Here is a 19,455-nt window from a genome sequence, read left to right as displayed (position 1 = left end):
CACATTCCTCAGTGAAAATGATGGGGTTGAGATTAAATTTGTGCTTTGTTTATGAGACAGATTTTTTCCTCATAGTTATCCAATAGAAAGATTGTTGTGACAAAATTAATTTGTCCAGTGACAGAGGTATGTTAAAACATTTCGATTTTAGGAATACAATTAAATATTGGAGGCCGACATGTTCTTTCTTTCTCAATGATATGATCTTTAAATTGTAATATACCGGTAAACCACCGTGTTATGTCTCTGCAGTTGTTTATGGCTGCTGTGGTCTCGCCTTTCGGGGCGTGTCTATTATTCCAATGACGTCCAAAAAGGGGAGGAATCGTGGGTGTGTAACAAACCTACGAAGGCTGTAGTTTAAAATCCCCACCTCAAGTACGCTCAGTCACAACTGATTTCGATAGCTTGAATCCAGGAAGAGTCGCCTTCACCTGTACCAGTGCTCCAATGAGAAGTGGTGTTTACTGGTAAGAGAAAACGAACCGTTGTCTTTCCAGCAGTTTCGATTGCACAATTATTGTTATAGTTATCTACGTACAGACATCTAATAAATCGAGCTCTATAGATGGAATCAAACGATCGGAGAGTATTTGTCATATTATGGAATGTTTTACTAATAAACAGCTACCGGGGTATTTTTGGAGGACGAAAACTTTAGCCTCGAATGAACGATCCCTTTGTGGTCCGTATCACAACACGGAGTAAACAACATCCACAAAAGAAAGTATTAACTCAACTCATTGTGACTGGTTGGGAGGTAGAGGAAATAACTTTCCTTGTGGCGATTACATCATGTGGCGACAGTGAGTAAGCTACGGGTTGGTAGTTGGTTACCAAACACGTTTCTAGAAGTAGGTCGGAGTTACTGAATACCAGCGATAACACCGGACAGCCCTCCCCGCATGATAACCATCCTGTTTCTATCCTTATCTCCTTAACAATTCAACTGTCAGTTCACTGTCGAGTCGAAGCATGGCTTTGGGAATAAGAGCTCGGTGGGGAATAGGTTGTTATTGACAAGCATGGGTAGTCTTCGTAAAATGCTGTTCATTTTTATGTCGTACTGGATGTATGATCTATTAGAATTGTTGCACAATTAAATTGACAACTTGGTATCATGACTATTGTGGTTACAAATTGGATAAACATATAAATACGAGTATACATCAAAATGCACAATATTATATTACGTAACATTAATAACATACATCAACGACCCATTCTGTAAATATATAATTAAGTATCCACATATTATAAATATCTCTCTTTCTCTTTCTCTCTCTCTCTGCAGTTACTCCATTTCTTGATTTGAAAAACGAAAGCAACATCAGGCTCAGACGTGTAGGATTCTAGTCCAGGAAAATCCAGTCCACTGTTTCCACACCCAAGATCTGTGAGGCGGAGATCCCTCCATCTGTCAGAAGTGTCTTTACCGTTGTTGTCAAATCAATTTGAACAGACACAAATACACACACATCAGCACTTGGTCGACCTAGCTGTCACGTGCACCACCCACCCTGACTGAGCGCCCTGCAAGCGTCAAAGTAGGGCCACTGTGTTCCTAAAGGGGGGTGCTGTTGCCCCCCCTCCTATGTGTCGCATTTCAGCGGCCTGAGGTCGATTTCATTAACCCCGTCGGGATTCAGACAACGAGTGCAGAGGTCGCTGCTGCGGTGCCCCCATCGCCAACGCCCCGATGTATCTGAAGAAGTACTTGACGGAAGGCCTCATCCAGGTGGCCATCCTGCTCAGCCTGTCTGGCACCAGGGTGGACGTGGGACTGGAACCCGGCCTCCTGTCGCCCCTGCATGAGATGATGCTGGGGCCAAGCGCAGGGATCACCCAAACTCAGTTCCATAACCTTTGGAACCGTCTGGAAGACGGCCAGCCCAGCCACCCCAAAAACGTTGACTTTGACGGGTTTACCTCTCGACGGCTGCTGGGCTTGGTTCGCTCGCTCGATAGATTACAGGTACGACCGAAAGCTGACTTTAGATCCAAATTTTAAGTCAGATGGCAGACAAGCTCAAATCTGGGTGTCCCTATTAAACGGGGAAAAAACCATCTGTAAAGAGTCCAAATCAATGCTGTGAAGACTGGCCACTGTAAAAAAAAAGACCTATTAATATCCCCCTCTGAAAGCTTCATCCACCCGTGCAAATGATTTTTCTGTGGTGTCGTATCTCTGTAACGAAACAAGGAACATGGCGTAATTTTGCCCCTTGGTTTCTGGAGCTCAGGCTCTGTGCTGTTTCCCCCCAGGAGTTTTTTCAGTCTTCCATTCATTATCTTTTCTGAGAAAAAAAGGTTACTTCCATTTTATGGCCTCATGGTTCATTAGTAATTACATAGGCTCTAAACTGAAATGATGCCAGGGTTAACTAGCCGTGCTAAAGTGTGACTCATGTTCCTCCTCACACTTTTGTCTACTAGGTGCCAAACACAGAGCTCGAGGCATGGTTGGTTCACAGAGAGCCGGACATGCTGCCAGGGGAACACCATGGCCAGCCCGCCCCAGTGGAGAGAGCTCATGTGAGGCTAGAAGAAGACATAGCGGGGCCTGGCCTCGATGCCGGAGACATCCTCAGAATCCAGGGGGAAAATGAGACGGGTAGAGATGTCCACATGGAGGTAAGATGGTGTAACAACTTTGAATTTGACATGACCAGAACCCAGAACATTCCGTATAACAACCATGTGTCAGAGCCTTGAGAAAAACATTTATATATATATACGTTTCTTTTTTTTTTTAAACTAAACATTGACACCAACAGTAAATCACTTCTTTGTGAAAAGCAGTCAAATCCACCTGGTGCTGTAAGGGTTTAGTTCCGATGGTTGTAATGGGTGAATTCAGATTGTCTGACAGTGTCCTAAACATGTCATACCGGTCTAATAGCAGAGGTTGGGACGAAACAATACATCTGTTGTGCTATTTATATGTGTATATATATATATATATATATGTATATATACCACAGACTGTATGTATGTGTTAGTTACCCACACAGAAATAGCCACAGACATAGCCTGCAAATTATTGTTAATTGTTGCTCTAGTGTACTTGCTGCAATTAAATCATTGACCCTAACAACGAGAGAGAGAGAGAGAGAGAGAGAGAGAGAGAGAGAGAGAGAGAGAGAGAGAGAGAGAGAGAGAGAGAGAGAGAGAGAGAGAGAGAGAGAGAGAGAGAGAGAGAGAGAGAGAGAGAGAGAGATGAATGTTGTTATAAACTCTTAAAGTGAAACTATGGATATATAAAGGTAGTCACATGAATAGAGTGACTGCGGGAATCTGGCAGCATGCCAGGACCCCCTACAGGGGGTGGGTTTACCCTGGGGACAAACATGTGATTTGAAGGCCACCACGACTCACATCTCCAGGGTAAACAGAACCGGGAAAGTCCCATTAAGAGTCACATACTTCACAAACACTGATAAGGCGGTGTTAAGATCCTCCAGGGATGTCACAGCGTTTCAAAGCTCAATTACAGTGAAGAAAACATAAATACACATTGTTAATGTGGGGTGCTGAATTTTTGTCAAACTGCTGCATTTGTAGTTTGCGTATCAAAGTGTATGCTGATTAATCAAAGTGAAAGCGTACAATCAAGGCGTGATGAGGAAACAAAATTGAACAGTGAACACACACACACACACACACTTTTAGTTTGTCTGTCTATATATTTCCATGTCTCTTCTCTATTGTGTGTCCATGGTCTGTATCCATCAGGGACTATATATGTATGATTCTCCCAGGTATAATTACACATCAACACACACACATACACACACACACACACACACACACACACACACACACACACACACACACACACACACACACACAGACACAGACACACACACACTCTCTATTGCAAGGATTGTCATTATATTAACTTAGACATATGACATCTGCACATTCAGACCTGTTGTAGTGCAAGTCGGGTTGTATTGTGGCTTGGAGCTGGGCGTAACTTGTTTTGAAACCTGAATCCCAGCTTGGCGCTTCCTAACAAATTCAAGACCTTCACTTTCGCAAGGTTTACTGGCCAGGTCCTCCTCTGCTGGCTGTACATCAGAATAACACACACTCACAAACGAAAATACTCCTGGCACACATTGGAATATACATGCTGCCTAGACACTAATGCATGATTGTGAAATAATTTAATATTTTATGTATGTATTCTACCATAGCTGGCCCATTGATAAGAGAACCATTTCACACTTCACTGGAGGATATGCAGTGAATTATGAGGGGCATGTAATAGACTGACATTAAAGTTATATTTATATACATGGCAGCAGTTGTCGTACCTACTTCAGTACATTGACAGTGCCCAGCCTCAAATTAGCCGCTACTCTAGGCCACTTCAGGCCAGCTTTTTCCCTTGTTGGTTTGACTCCTCTACTTCCATGTTTTTGTGGATTTTTCTATGTATTTGAACCAGACTTTATTCACCTCACCTATGCACCTAGAGCCTCAGGTCCTTAGTCTTAAGGCCATCACCACTATACCACAGGTTTTATGCAAATTTTCAAATTATTTAAAAATAATTATTATAAAAACAATGCAGGTTGCAACTTTACAGAGATGAAAAGAGACATTACATGGACAGGCTAAATTTGATCAAGTTTCTACTGGCTGGACAAATCCAAAGACACGACTGTAAACTTGTTCTCACTGTCATCAACTAGCCGGACAACATGACCTGCATTCTCCTTTTAAACTAAATGTATTGCCAGCAGCAATGTTCGGGTCAAGGCTCTATTTTTGAAATGCAGATGTATGCCCAAGCACGCTGGGACACGCGTGCATATTTGCCCATGTGGTCCCAACCTGATCCTGTTGAGAATTCACACACACACACACACACACACACACACACACACACACACACACACACACACACACACACACACACACACACACACACACACACACACACACACACACACACGTGCAACCACTAATCACCTTGATTGAAGTGTGCTGCTCTACAAAATGAGCCAAGTTGCCATGTTTGGCTGGCTCTGCAGAATCCCTGGGCTTATAACGGGGCTCCCAGCCAGGTCATGAAGAAGTTCAAGTTATTCTTAGGCTGTCTCCGCGGAGCATTGGCATGTCAATGTATGGCTGTTAGAGTCTAGAACAACAAGCTGGGGATGGAAGGTGTTGCATTTATCAGTCTGGGCTGAAGGGCCTAATAATAACCTGGTGTATGCATCACAAGCACTGGCCATCTGTGTCGCTTTAAGAGCTGCATAACCATGCATACACCAGGTAATGCCACTGTAAGAGGCAGGGGCATCATGGAGGGATACTGCTTCGTAAATGGTCTAAAAATGAAAACAACTTCATCCTCAGGTTGGAGAGTTGGACGAGATCCCGCGGCCTCTTAGTGAATGGAGCCAGGGCTCGGCGCGGAGCGATCGATCCCAGCAGGAGGAGACGCATCGCAGAGTGCTCTCCGACCATCAGATGTACAGCAACTCCCTGGACGAGGAGGAAGGAGAGACAGGGGATGGAGCAGAGGAGGAGGAGGACCAGGAGGAGGAACCTGCCAGTAGATCCGAGAGGGAGAGGGAGAGGAGAGACTCTGTCAGCGACAGAGAGTCGGCTCAGAATGATGAAGAGCAGGTAGGACTTAAAACCCACATTAACAAGGGGAAACAAGATGTTGCTCTTTGCGTTGAAATGCACAATGCGTTAAGCCTTTATTTTTAGATTTGGTTGGTTCAGATTTATTTCAAGAGTCACAGCAAGGGGATTGATTGAGAGTGCCATACCTCTGAATAACTTAACATTTGCTATTTTTTACCGTTATAAAGCCTTTGCTTCCCTTATCTTTCTTAATGGCACAAGCAATAAACAAAAGATGCGATGATTCTTCCCGATAACAAAGGAAGTAGCAAGTAAACTCAAAAGGAAGCTTCCAGTATCATGAAAAAGATAAACAACCACCATTTACATGACCTGATCTGTCCTTTTAAATCTTTATGTTGCTGTACAGTCATGAATATGGAAGCCTCAATACACTTTATGAATGGAAAGATGCATAGTAAGGCACGCTACAATAAGTTGACACCCAAACACATGGTCAGCCTGGCAGAAGCATCTTTCACGCTTGAAATCTGAGCTGTGGGGTTTCTCGAAAGTTACGCGTGCTGCCATCTCAGCAGAAGTAGTGCTAGATCGAGCCGCGGTTAGGAAAGGATAGCAACTAGCAGGTGCATCTCGGGGGAATTGCTTGGTTGGTCCCCATATGCTAAAATGCAGATGACACAGCATTTGTGGTATCTTGAATTGCAACAAAATAAAAGTGAAAACCTGATTTGACTTTGGAGCTTTGGAACGTATTGGGAGTGAGTACTGTGACAGAACTCTTTTCATGGCTTGGATATGTATTATGACCAACAAAAAGTAGTTCTCAAAAACCTTCGATCAATATAAGTGTCAACCCCTCTTTTGCAAAGGTCATACTGCTTCTATCAATGAAACGTTTGATGCCAGGTGTATTTTCATGTCATTATAAAAACAGACATTGAGAATGGCTAGACCCACGGACAACGACATGGGATTCATTTCAAGCCTTCAAAAGTGAATAAACTTTGTTTCACAGTAACCTGTTGTGGTTTTCACCACTAAGTCACATTGTGGTTCCTCTGGTTAAAGGGGTATTCCGCAGAATGCATGTTTTAATTATGTGCTCTGCATAAAGTGAATACAAAACAATCTTAGAGGAAGTGACTTTAGTTCTAGGTTGTAGAACAAGTTAAGGCTTGGAAGTATGTAAAACAGTTTTTACATCCTCTTTTGACATTGAATTGGTGGCAAAGTAATAATTCTGATTCATTAGTTAAAAAATCACAAACATCTGTTGACATACACTTTCCTCAGTATAGTATAAAGCCCATATAAATATATTGCTCAGCTTCTCTCTCTCTGTTTTATCTTCCTCCCAGGAGTCTCTCTCTCTTCAGGAGTGTTTGAGGTTGTTGGAGCACACATTCCCCTTAACACATCAGGTACTGCTTATTCAATTTCATTTAAGTTCAATTATTTTTCTGGTCAAATTGTATGCAACCTTTGGTTTTCAACATCGCCCCTGAAACTCCATCCACTGTTCTAGCATTCAAGGTTTCCTATTGTCTATTTCCATCCAGCCGTCGGAGGAGATCTTGCCTGTGATTGGAGGCACAGTGGATCATGAGTCTCTGTCTGCAGAGAGAGGGCCCCTGCTGTCCCCTCTGATTCCCTCAGAGCAGCCCCCCCTGGACCTCGAGCTACAGTGGGAAGACCTGTTGGCAATCATGGAGCCTCATGTAAGTGGAAACACTGGCGATTAGCCTGTTTAAACTGGTTGTTTCTTCACCATGGGCCGTGCTAATAGGGGTGGGAATCTCTTGGCACCTCACGATTCGATTCGATTCCGATTCTAAAACGATTATCGATGGAACAATTTGTTTTATGTACATTTCCATGCGTGATTTTCAAAAACGTACATATAGATCTGAGTTTGCTACTCAGAGTTTGCTAATCACTTCCTACTTTTGTGATGTTCATTAAAGACATCAGAACAGAACAGAATGTTGCAGCAGGCGAAATAATTAAAAAAAAAAAAAAAACTTTTTAAATTAAAATTCTGATTATTAATTTATCTGCAACGAGACGGAATCGTTCTAGAGAGAGTCGCGATGCATCGAAGAATCTATTATTTTTCCCACCCCTACATGCTAATACCAGTTTCTTCTCGTTCAGGGTCTAGATGTTAGCTCCCGGTTTCCAAGTTACCAAGATGGGATGTCTGGGCCAGTTCAGACTCCATTGGATGCTGCCATTTTGAGCAATTACCAAAGCAACTCAAACAGCCGCAATGACAATCAGATGATTTACCAAGATGTTCATCTGATGGAGGCTGCTCTGCCACTAGGTAAATTATTGATATTATTTTTGTTTAGGATAGCTTCATAAAACCTCCTCTTTACTTTTGGCGATTTTGCGTCCTCTGCATAAAATGAAAGAAATGCATCAAAATGACATGCTATGCATTACTAGCTTATGAACTGCACCATAAAAAGGGCAGCTCAAGGCATTTGAAAACATCTGTAATTGTGTAGCCTCTTCAACGTTTTGCTTCCCTACACCATCCAGAGACACGCCTTCTACCGCTGACCCCAAGCACAGAGTTGGATCAACACAACATGAGTTTAAACCTGAGCGAGGCTTTGGAGAATATGGACGTCAATAGCTCACCTAGAACTCCAGACCATACAAATCTGATTTCTGGCGATCCTTTGGATGGCCTTAACATGGCCGTTGATGTTGAAAACGGTTACACAGCCTTTGACATGAACCCACTCACGCAAGACCCTGAAGATAACTTAATCACTGATAACACAAACACTGGTCTAGGAGATCCCAGTAACTTTGACATGAACTTCTATTCCAATGACTTTACCTCGGCCAGCTTGACCCCTCAAGAGCTGAGTGGTGCGAATCCCAGTCTGCCAATACTCCCTCTAAGTAATTTATTGGTTGATGATGAGGAAGAGGGTGATTACGGTCTTGCCGGCCCCTTGGGGGATCTTCTTGAGGATGCCACCATCCTGGATGAGATGAGCCTGTTGGATCTGGCTCTAGAGGAAGGCTTCAGTCCGGAGATGGCAGCTCGGCTAGAAGAGGAGGGTTACCTTGTCCCTGAGCAAGCCAATAGGAACACGGGCCCATACAACACCGTCATGCCCGACAATGAGGAAGACGATGGTGGTACATCATGGTCAACGATGGCTCAGGGTAACTCCAGAACACTTCGCCAAGGTAATAAACAAATTTGTCTGATGACTGTGATTATAATTTCATTAAATGAACTTAGAAATAGCCTAAATAACTGTAGGCGAATATCTGATGTTAATTATGCCAGGGCTTGGCCATCTTTGACACTTTCTTGTTCTCTGCATCTAGAGAGTGGAGAGAAGGCCGACTCGGATTCTGGACTCTCTCTGGACTGCAGCTTCAGCCCTACCTCTCCTTGTGGCTCCGAATCCTCCTGCTATTCCTCCTCGTCCTCTTCTTCTTCTTCTTCTTCTTCTTCATCCGGCTCGAGTGAAGGAGGTCTCTATTCTGAGGAGAATGACCAGAAGGAAGAGGAGAGGGAAATGAACCTGGACATGGAGCTGGAAGTGACCATTAAGCAGGAAGGAGAGGAGGGGGCCGTCGGAGGATACTTCTCCTCCGATGTGAACAAAATGGTCCCCTCCAGCTATCAAGAAGAAAAGCTCTTCAATGGCCTGCCTTGGCAGGAGCATATCGGCCATGACCACTCCTACAACCAGGCCTGGCCCTCTACCCCCACCTCTGTTACAGGAAAGACTTCCAAGACACCATCCAAGTATTCATCCCGACAGAGCAGAACCAAGTCGTATTCCCGGTCCTCCGCTGAACACTTTGTGGAGGTCGAACCATGGAACCGGGACGACCGCAGGGCGCAGTCCTTGAAGATCCCCTTCTCCAACGAGCTGATCATCAACCTGCCGGTGGACGACTTCAACGAGCTCCTGGCCAATCACCGTCTCAACGAGCAGCAGCTGAACCTGGTGAGGGACATACGCCGCCGGGGAAAGAACAAGATGGCCGCCCAGAACTGCAGGAGAAGGAAGCTAGGTGCCCTGCAGGGACTGGAGGTGGATGTGTCCGGGCTGAGGCGACGGCGTGCGTGGCTGCGCCGGGAGAAGCAGGAAGCGCTGAAGTCTCTGCAGGAGATGGAGCAGAGGCTGGAGGGGCTTTACCAGGAAGTCATGTTCAGCCTGAGAGACGAGGAGGGCAGGCCATTGGACGCTACCGATTATGCTCTTCAGTTTGGAGCCAATGGGAGTGTCACCGTCACCCCACGGCGACAAGGGACATTACCACGAGGTGACAGTAAAGCCGGCAAGAAACACAGAGATAAGAAGTAACTTTTCCTTGGAGAGGGAAGAACGCCAGTGTTCACTGGGATGTTCAATGTACACAGGAAGTAGACTTTACCGCCAAGCTAAAGACTTCACTGCCTTCCTAGCTGAAAAGTTAATTGGGAGAGGACTCTTATACAAAGACTTTGTTACTAAATTTGGTTCTGGGTATATGAATATTCAGGGTGTATTAATCAAAACTGTTGTTGGCTGGAAAAGTTCAACCCTAATAAGCTTTAAAACCACAGAAAGGACAATGAAATGCTGTGTGTTCAAATTTTAAACTGAAATCCCAAAAATCTTAAATGGCATGAGCAATCCGGTAAGTTGTTAAGGTGTGTATCCAAACAAGGCAAAACAACCACATAACTATCTGTGCCTAGGATGTCTTTTATTGTGTTAAACTATCATATCATGTATTTGAAATAGCGCACGTGTGTTATGTTTGTGAATGACAGCGAGGCTGGATCCTGGCTGTCCGTATCTCATCCTAATCAGAGTAACTGTCTCCTCTGAAGTTCTTCTAAAATAAGTAGTACTGTATATAGATTATTTTTTCATATTATGAAAAAATGTCAATGTTAGCCTTAAAAACTACCAGAGGATTGCTTCTGGGATTGGCCTTCATTCATTTGGTTTCATTAATTCAGATTTTTTCTCTAACCTCCACCTAATGCCCTCCTATTAGAATTTACCACCATGTTTAAAACTGGCTTCCAGAAACCATGAAACACGAAGAAGACGCCACAGAGACGCCACAGAGTCTGGGCTGGAAACCAAAGCTGTGATAGGTAGAATTACGCCTTTTTCCCTTACAGATATTCTACCAAAGTAAAGTAATTTGCCTAATCGGCTGAAACTTTCAGAAAAAAACTGAAACTTTACAGTCAACTATTGCCGGCTGAGTTTGTGTTTGCCAATAACACGCTTGCAGATCCCAGCCTCCAGCAACATGATTGGTCGAAAGATGTTTGCCCAGATTTGAGCTTGTCAGACTTTAGATACTGATTTTAAATCTGATTTGTGAGAGTAGCCCATTGCAAAGAGCAAAGAGCAAATGCTAGTGGATCTACCAGCAAAACGAACAAGCACATGGATTGCACTTCTTTTTCGAATGTATGGATTATCAGATCCAGGAAGATTGAATAAAATCCAGACGACTTGAACTTGTGGATACCACGTGGGAAGATACAGTATGATGATATTCACATCCAGATCTCTTCCAATCTGTAGATATGAGCACACTGGAAAACCGAAAGGTGTCAATATATCGTATTGTAAGAATATCTCAGGGGGTAGTCTGAAACGTGGTAGCGACACAAGTAGTTGACTTGAGCTTTCTGGAAATAGCTGATGTACCACAGCCCTGTTCTTTTAATTCTCAACCAAGAATAAAGACTAGGTCCCAATTCAAATAAATTATTGCCCCCCACCCCCTTCTTCAAAACTGATTATATAAAATGAATGCTCTTACTGCAATATCATGTTTTGTGATACATGCTGTTAAAAATGTGTTCATTTGGGTGCCTGAAAAAAAGCACTACAAGCTATTCCATTTAGAAAAAGTTATGCATCACTGTACGATAAACCCAAAAATGTTAACAGGGTTCAAAACCATTAATAGTGGGCCATTCGCAAATTACAGCTTTAACACTGAATATTTCAGCATATTCATACAAAAGTTATGCATTACACCGTCACACTAACCTCAAAAGCATTATCTTGAGTTAGAAAAGCTTTTGACCCCCCTGTTCTGACAATGACATTTAAGTGTATAAAACTGAAGATCTAAGAGATACGCCAGATTGTACAATACATAAAAACGAAGTCCAAAAATCCTGAACTTGTGACTTTGAAATGTATGTTTATTTAATTTGTAAACATTTAATTGATTTTATTTTTTATCCGTTTTTTTTTGGTATTAGATTTGTAATGGTTGTTTGCTGGTGACTACTTTGTACTTTCAGATTAATTAAAAATGTTATTCAATGAGTGGAAAACAACCTTTTTCTCTATGCAAAAGTTAAGGATTTAAAGTGCGAGCATAAAAGGTCTGCTGTGAAAGGAGGTCAACAATAATTTGGTTGTCTTTTCCATTTGTATTTATATTATTTGACATTACGGAAAAGAAAAATCCTGCACTTTTGGATTAATCTGCCAAATTGTCCGGTTATGAAGAGACCACAAACATTTACCAAAACAAACATTCTTTATTGTCCAAAACACACATCATTAAAAGGAGTAGTAGTCGTCATAATAATGATTCAACACAGGAAACACAGACATGCAACAAGAGATCAGCGGCTTATTGGGGGTAATTACAAAGACATGAGATGGGGCCAACAGGAGGAGCGAGCTGCAGCTATGCAATTGTATTACAAACACTGTGGAATAAGTCACAGGAGGACAAAATAAAACTGACTTTACATTCTAACTTGAAATTACCAATCACATCTCAATCAAAACATTACACTTAACTTTACATGTATTTGAAAACTAAATGATACTGTTCGCCATGTTCTAGTGCCCCAGGTCTTCTAAGAAAATAAGCACTTATCTTTAATATAGTGTGCATTCAAAATGGAAAGGGCCCTTATTGTACAGTCAGATTTGAGGTTCATGAGTCATACAAAATAATCTAACTTTGTGACATCAAACAGGACTGGCCAATTGGAGGAGGCCACCAGAAAGAACTGACATTGCTAGTGATAAAGAGTAAATTAACCCAGTGGTATAATAGAAACCTGGGTTACGTTCAACACATACCATCTGGAACCATTTTTTAAATTAATCATACAAGGCGACAGCATCTCGCCAAACCAGCTAAAACATTGAAAATTCTGATAAACATTAATATCTTAGGTTTTCTACTTGACATAAATTGTGTATCACAGCAAACTAAAGATAACGTCTTCAGTTGAAAAAAAAACCCCAATGTAACCAGTTCGAAAAAGGTTGAAAACGTTTCATGACTTGAGAATATCCCAGGTGATGCTAAATAAGTACAGCCATCACTGTGTAGCGATAGCACAAATGAGGATTGGAATGAAGTGTTCTTAAAACGCAATTCCATCGGCCTTCCTGGGAGAGTTGGGTCGATCAGTAGAATTAAGAGGTGAGCTAGGACATTCCTTCAAATGGACCACAGTGGTTTAACGTTTCTCCCAATGTCATAAGAAAATAGCCATAACTACCTGAACAGAGCTCAACCACAAATTAACCAGCATTTGGTTTTATTGTAGAATATCTCCAAACATTGAGCACCAATATAATGTTACACTGAAGTATTTAAAGGTTTAACCAAACGGATGAAATGCTAATAACGACTCCCCGTCTCCATATATGTACCTGTTGCAGAGTGGCCACCTTGTCTTAAACAGAAATACATTACTACGATGAGGTTTTGGTTCAATTGTTGTTTTTTTTTAATTAGTACTTGTGATAATCCATGAAGCTGCATAGCAGCATCATGTCTAGTCTACCTTCAAAAAAGGCGTTTTTGTTTGTAACATTTAAATACTGGAAAGCTATGAGGCACAACAGCTTGTTGATAAGTGGGTTCCCTTGTGTGATTATGTTTGAGTTCAAAAGAGACCAGACTGCTGGTCCATCAAGCTGAAGCTCACAGGTCAACAGTAGGTACAGATCCACCACTGCACCAACCCCAGCAGGAGCAGATGTTACTCTGTTCACCAAGTTAGCCAGAATAAATTGTTGAATACTAATACACTACAAGAAGTATGACCAACAGTAAACTTTTGACTGACCTCAAATGGGTTGTTCCCACTCCGGGAAGGAAGGTAAAGGAAACTATATACATGACATGAAACCACACTTCTGTAAGTTTTCCCTTTAAAAAAATGTTTATACATGATTCAGTCGAGGGGGGGGGGGGGGGGAGGGCCAACCATCAGCTGAATGCTTTTCTGTACTTGATCAGATACTTGGGTAGGTAAAAAGCAACCGTCCCGTCAACGTGTGGACATCATTATCGACCGTATGTCAATGTGCCCCGTAGCTCAATATTAACCACGCTACAGCTTGAACGAATGCACTTCCATGAAAAGCCATTATAAAGAGCAGATATGGCAGTGTTGGGGTTTAGTCATTTGTCCCTCGAGCACATGAAATTTTCAGATTAAGTATTGTGTGAGGAAAGCAGTGGCTAGGGTTCAGGCCCTGTAGTTCTTCCATTTCAAAATCAGCTAGATATTGATGCCTCAGAAACAGATTCTCCGGTTAAAAGTGCCTGCCCAGTTGACAGTAGCTTGAAATGTCGTTACCAACCATGATGCAAGTGAATGCTTATGTGCAGTTTCGGGGCGGGGGGGGGAGAGAGAGAGGACAGAAAATGTTTTACGAGTTGTCAATGTATGCCAAACCGTACCTTGGGAGGAGAGAATTTTTACATCGTTGATTAAAAGACGGACTGGAGATACCTCCGGCCCTCTCCCTCCTTTCGGCCCGCCCCCGCCCCTCTCTAGTCCTTTTTCTCCTCCTCCTTCTTCTCCTCCTCCTCGGCGGGGTAGGAGTGCCAGGTGAGGCGCTCCTCGTAGAAGGAGATCACGACCTGCGGACACTTGACGTTGGCCTCCTTGGCCGGGACGAGGTCCGCCTCGTCAGAGTTCTTCCTGTTCAGGGGGCAAACAGGGAGGGTCCCAGAGTCAAGCCAAGTTGATTGCATGGCCCATAAGTCACAGCGGAGGCTCCCCGCATCCAAACAAGGAAACCTTGAGATGGAACACGGAAGGGGGAGCCCTCCAGCCAGGGTGGTGAGCCATAGGTGTGGAGTGGACACACTTACATACATATATAAAACATACATAAATGGCAGTCTCCTCCAATGAGAAGTTTGTGTTCGATGTGGTTTGTGAACGGTTTGGTTCTTTCCAACCAGTCATCCTGGAATATATTTAACAACTGGTCGATTTGTTAAAAAAAAATGGGAACATCCACTTATGTTTGTATCTATCTAAGAATGATTTACTCCAACGTTATTGGAGTACAGGAAACATTGATTATGAAGTCATGAACTCAATCTGTTTGAATAAAAGGCATGTTCCAAACATGCCTTTTTATTCAAGCATATTGAGTTTTTTGAGTTGTATGTGCAGCATTAAATGTGGATAATCTGTATAATATTCTACCTCCTGGTGCAAGAGGACATTGGCCATCAGAATTCTAAAAAGACTTCTCAAATCTCAAACCTTCCACGCAAAAGTAGTTCAGATATAGTTAAAAGTGAGTGTGTAGAAGATGTTCTGAAACCGTGCACACTCACCACTTCATGAGGAACATTAGCTCTCCGCTGGAATCTGTCGCCCCAATAATCCTCTCTGGTTGCAGTGCGCGACCAAAGCCCCTGGCCTTCTCAGTCTGGAGGGAAAGGACAGGACAATAGTGGATGAAATACATGGACACATCTACGTTTCAGGGATTCAAAAAGCCCAACCTCGGTCAGACCTTTGCGGAGGTCTTCATGCTGGAGACAAAACCATTATTCCCTATTCTTTCATCTATTTACCAGAGACATTTTTTAATCAATGATGCGTTACGGTGAATGTTTCATGTCATTTATAAATCTGCTGACGCATCTTGCACAACAGACGCATGCAAGTTGTTTGTGCACATTGGGGTTCAATCCAGAATCACAAGACTCTGTTGATGCATATTCTTACATTACATTTACATTTAGCAGACGCTTTTATCCAAAGCGACTTACAATAAGTGCATTTGTTACAATAAGTACATTTGTCATAAGAAGTGAAACAATATATCGCTGTCGGTACAGTAAAGATGTTCATAGAACCAAGTGCAAGTATTACAATCGCTAGGCTAACCCATTCCCCGTGTAAAGCAATGATAGCAGCTACTGTAGATGCTACACAATTAAGTACCTTGAATAAGTGCAATGTACAAGTGCCAGGACGTACAACATTCTTGACGAAAACATCTTGTTCAATCCCCAAGTCCTTTGTCCCAAACATAACAGAGCCAAAGCAGGCATGAAAACAGGTTAGGGCTGAAATAGTGAGAGTAACACAAGGGCAGCGGGTTACCCAGACCTCCTTGGGGAGTCTGTGTGCATGCCCCAACCACCCCAGGAAGTGTTCTAAATGCTCATTAAGAATGATTCATTTTAAGAAAAATCTGTTGCTATTCACCAGCTATTAGAATGACAGGAGAATTCACATTCAATTGATTTATAAGTAATATAAGGTAACCTCGATTATCCCACAGGGCAATTTGTTGCACAGCCAGCTGTAATACAATTAACACACACACACACACACACACACACACACACACACACACACACACACACACACACACACACACACACACACACACACACACACACACACACACACACACACACACCAATCAACATAGTAGGCCATGTTGATTAGTGTTTATTATTTTATATACATCTTACACAAAATAATGGTTATTCTTTATTGTGTATCTTGATTTGTTTGTTTGTTTGTATTAACATCAAACAATGACTGGTATTTTGCAGATTGTTGACAGTCAAGAGAACTTGCAAGCACTGTCCATAATCTATAATGTTTCTTCCCCGTTCGGTTTGCTTGGGCCTATGAGAACACGGCAGTGACGCTCAGATCCCAGACCACCTGTTGGGCTCCGAGCAATCCCTAGTGCGGTTCGATTGCAGTGAGAATAATGCAAAACGTACTGACCGCCTACAGTCACATATCAGTCTGTGTTTGTGTCAGGGCAGCACAACACACAGATTACTCACATCTACACATTTTAGAACAAAATGTGCCTATCACAGTTGGAATACTGCTACAACAACCAGAGACTCGCGACAACCTCAACGACCCATCCATGTAGCTGCCCAATTTACAATTTCTTTCGTTGTTGTGCAGATGTATTAAAAGAATAGATGTATTGTGTTCTGCTCTTTTTTTTCACCGCGACGAAATACCGGAACAAAACGTCTGACCAATCAGGGGAACCGCTTGCCCTGATTGGTCAGAGGCAGGTCGTATGTGTACAAAGTGCTCAACGCTTCAATATTGGCGCCTGAAAACAAATTGAACCAAGGTGTTGTCAACAACCGTATCTTATTTGTCCTGACTTGGACTACAGCAAGCAAACTATACGGGTTGTAATTGACATACTGGGCTGTCTCCTTGACGGCTGGCCCCTACCCAAAAACTCAATGTTCGATATTCCCCTCACCTCCTCTTTTTTCTTCTTGCTCCCCTTCTCCTCGGTGTCCGGAGAGGTCTCGCTGGTTGCTTTCCTCTTTCCCTCCTTCTTCTTCTCCTCCTTCTCCTTGAGCTTCTGCATGAACTCTGCGATCAGGTCAGGGCAATCCAGGTTGTCCTCTGGCTCCCATGTGTTGTCCTCGCTGGACACAAACACATAAAGACGGGAAAGAAGTGTGAGTAGGCAATGTAGTGGGGACATGGCTGAGAGCATCCATCCACTGTGTGATGGTACAGTACAGGAGCGCCAAGGCGCACCTTATTTAAGGACATAGAGCCCAGACTCTTCACAGGATGGGATGCTCAGGATGTGCCTTTGATAAGAGTTGTTGGTGAGAATACAAAAAGTTCGTCAGATTTCATAATAATTCCGTGAAGTTGATGCCTATATATGAGCTTTGAGGTTGAAACCAGACCATATAAGCCACAACTTGCGGTACAGCATCCGGTATGTCAATTATTCGTGAGAAGTGAATTCCAGAAACTGTGAGATAAGCTTTATTATGGCATTGCAGTCAACAGTTCTTGCATCATCAAGCGATGTGAGCCGCAAAACACACACACAGTAGAATCTGGATTTGAGTCCTTTTTTCGACAAACATCTACCATGCTAACGTTTCCCTGCATACGCACATTTTTGGAATTAAGCATAGATGGAGGGGAGGACGCAACAATGTTCCCATGAGACGCCAACCATCACATCGAAGGTCCCTAATGGAACACGACGGACGGAAGGTGCGGACGGAGTGGCGAGGCGGGAGACGTGGTACTCACTCAGAGAAGCCCTTCCATTTCAGCAAGAATTCCACTTTGCCTTTGAAAATGCGACGCTCCAGGACTTTCTCCACGACATACTCCTCCTCTTCCTCCTCCTCCACCGCTGCTCCTGCAGCCGCCGCCGCCGCCGCCGGTGCTGTTTTTGTTGCCCCCTCAACCGGTGGTGGTGCAGCCGCCTCCGCTGTCGACACGGTGGCCGTCGCCGGAGCCGGTGTCGCCGCCTCCGCCACCGCTGTTGCCGCTGGGGTCGCTGACGTCTCCTCCTCCACTGCCGCCACCACCTCCTCCACCACCTTCTTTCCCTTCTTTGATGCCGTGGTCGCCAGCTTGACCTCTAGAGATGCCGTGTCTTTTGAGAAAATGGGAGAAGAACAGTGTCAAAGTTGGCTTCATGATCGTAAAAGGGGGGGTAGGTTTGCAGACTTTAAGCCCATTCGTGCCTCATGTCGCCTGTGTCTTTGACAAAATGTTGCACAGACTACAGGCAACGGCCAACTAGCACGTATGTGCTACGCCTGCGTTAGAGAAAATGACTTCCTACCAGCCGGTATTCTGTATTTGTCTTGCACACTGCAAGAGCTAGGCCTGCAGGTATGCAAACATGCGTTTGCAGTGGACAATGGCGTCTGAGATAAAGTTCAGCTTTTGAACAGAAAAAAAACAAAACATAATGTAGGCATGGATTAACAAAAGTGTGTACATGAAAAATGCCCAATACCTAAATGTAGACATATCATTTAGTGGTTAAAATTCTAATATGTGAAAATGCTTGGAATAAAAATAGTTCAGGAGGATGTAGCCCTACAAAGTTTTTTCCATTATATACAGTGTAGGTTATAGAAACAAACAATTGTGAATGGTGTAGATTCTAGACAAATTACCAAAACGGGCCTGCTGCACAAGGTTACCAGGTTGGCAATGCTTACAGACCAGTAACCGAAAATTCGGGCTTTCCCTGAGGTCTCATTTGAAGGTGGAATGTGTAGGATTTAGTGGCATATAGCAGTGGGGGGCAAATGGCCACCAATTGAATACCCCCCAACCCACTTTCCATCTTTGAGTAACATAGCGATTATGATTACAGATTAAAAAGCATATAACCGCACAGTCTTTGATTTATTTCACACGAGCTCAAAAAAGTGGAACTATAAACAACAACATGTTTATAGACACCATGAAGGTGAGGTTTACAAAAAGTTTGTTTGTAATGTTGCCTTAGCCATACGTGCTTAGAATATAAGCAAATGGCCAATATCGAAAGTGTATGCGCGCTTCAAACGTCTTAAAATGAGATGTAATGGACATCATTAAGATGCCATGTTCAATAACTTTTTTTTGTAATGCTTTGTGCCATTATCCGAACGAATTGCATCCTCTTACTGTACTGCCTCGTTGTGTGGTCTAGCCTGCTGTTCTAGTATATGTAACTTAATTCAATCTACATCGCTCTAAAATAAAACGCATGCCCGAGTGTCATAAAGTCG

General features: G+C 43.1%; 2 protein-coding genes across 2 annotated transcripts; one reads left to right on the top strand and one right to left on the bottom strand.

Annotated features, from left to right (window-relative positions):
- Window positions 1–254: 254 nt before the first annotated feature.
- On the top strand, window positions 255–11,570 carry LOC307082179 (endoplasmic reticulum membrane sensor NFE2L1-like). The gene is made up of 9 exons (XM_079745663.1): window positions 255–470; window positions 1,295–1,975; window positions 2,437–2,634; window positions 5,374–5,646; window positions 6,972–7,034; window positions 7,173–7,331; window positions 7,768–7,939; window positions 8,161–8,826; window positions 8,971–11,570. The coding sequence occupies exons 2-9, from the start codon at window positions 1,700–1,702 to the stop codon at window positions 9,960–9,962; spliced, it is 2,799 nt and encodes a 932-aa protein (XP_079601789.1). The 5' UTR covers window positions 255–470; window positions 1,295–1,699; the 3' UTR covers window positions 9,963–11,570.
- Window positions 11,571–12,156: 586 nt separating this feature from the next.
- cbx1a (chromobox homolog 1a (HP1 beta homolog Drosophila)) lies at window positions 12,157–18,104 on the bottom strand. The gene is made up of 4 exons (XM_079745557.1): window positions 17,969–18,104; window positions 17,166–17,337; window positions 15,238–15,332; window positions 12,157–14,587 (listed from the first exon to the last, which is right to left on the bottom strand). The coding sequence occupies exons 2-4, from the start codon at window positions 17,274–17,276 to the stop codon at window positions 14,437–14,439; spliced, it is 357 nt and encodes a 118-aa protein (XP_079601683.1). The 5' UTR covers window positions 17,277–17,337; window positions 17,969–18,104; the 3' UTR covers window positions 12,157–14,436.
- Window positions 18,105–19,455: the final 1,351 nt, after the last annotated feature.

This window comes from Pollachius pollachius (genome assembly GCF_949987615.1).
Source record: "Pollachius pollachius genome assembly, chromosome: 11".
Classification (NCBI taxonomy): Eukaryota; Metazoa; Chordata; class Actinopteri; order Gadiformes; family Gadidae; genus Pollachius; species Pollachius pollachius.
This window is presented reverse-complemented; position numbering and strand designations above follow the sequence as displayed.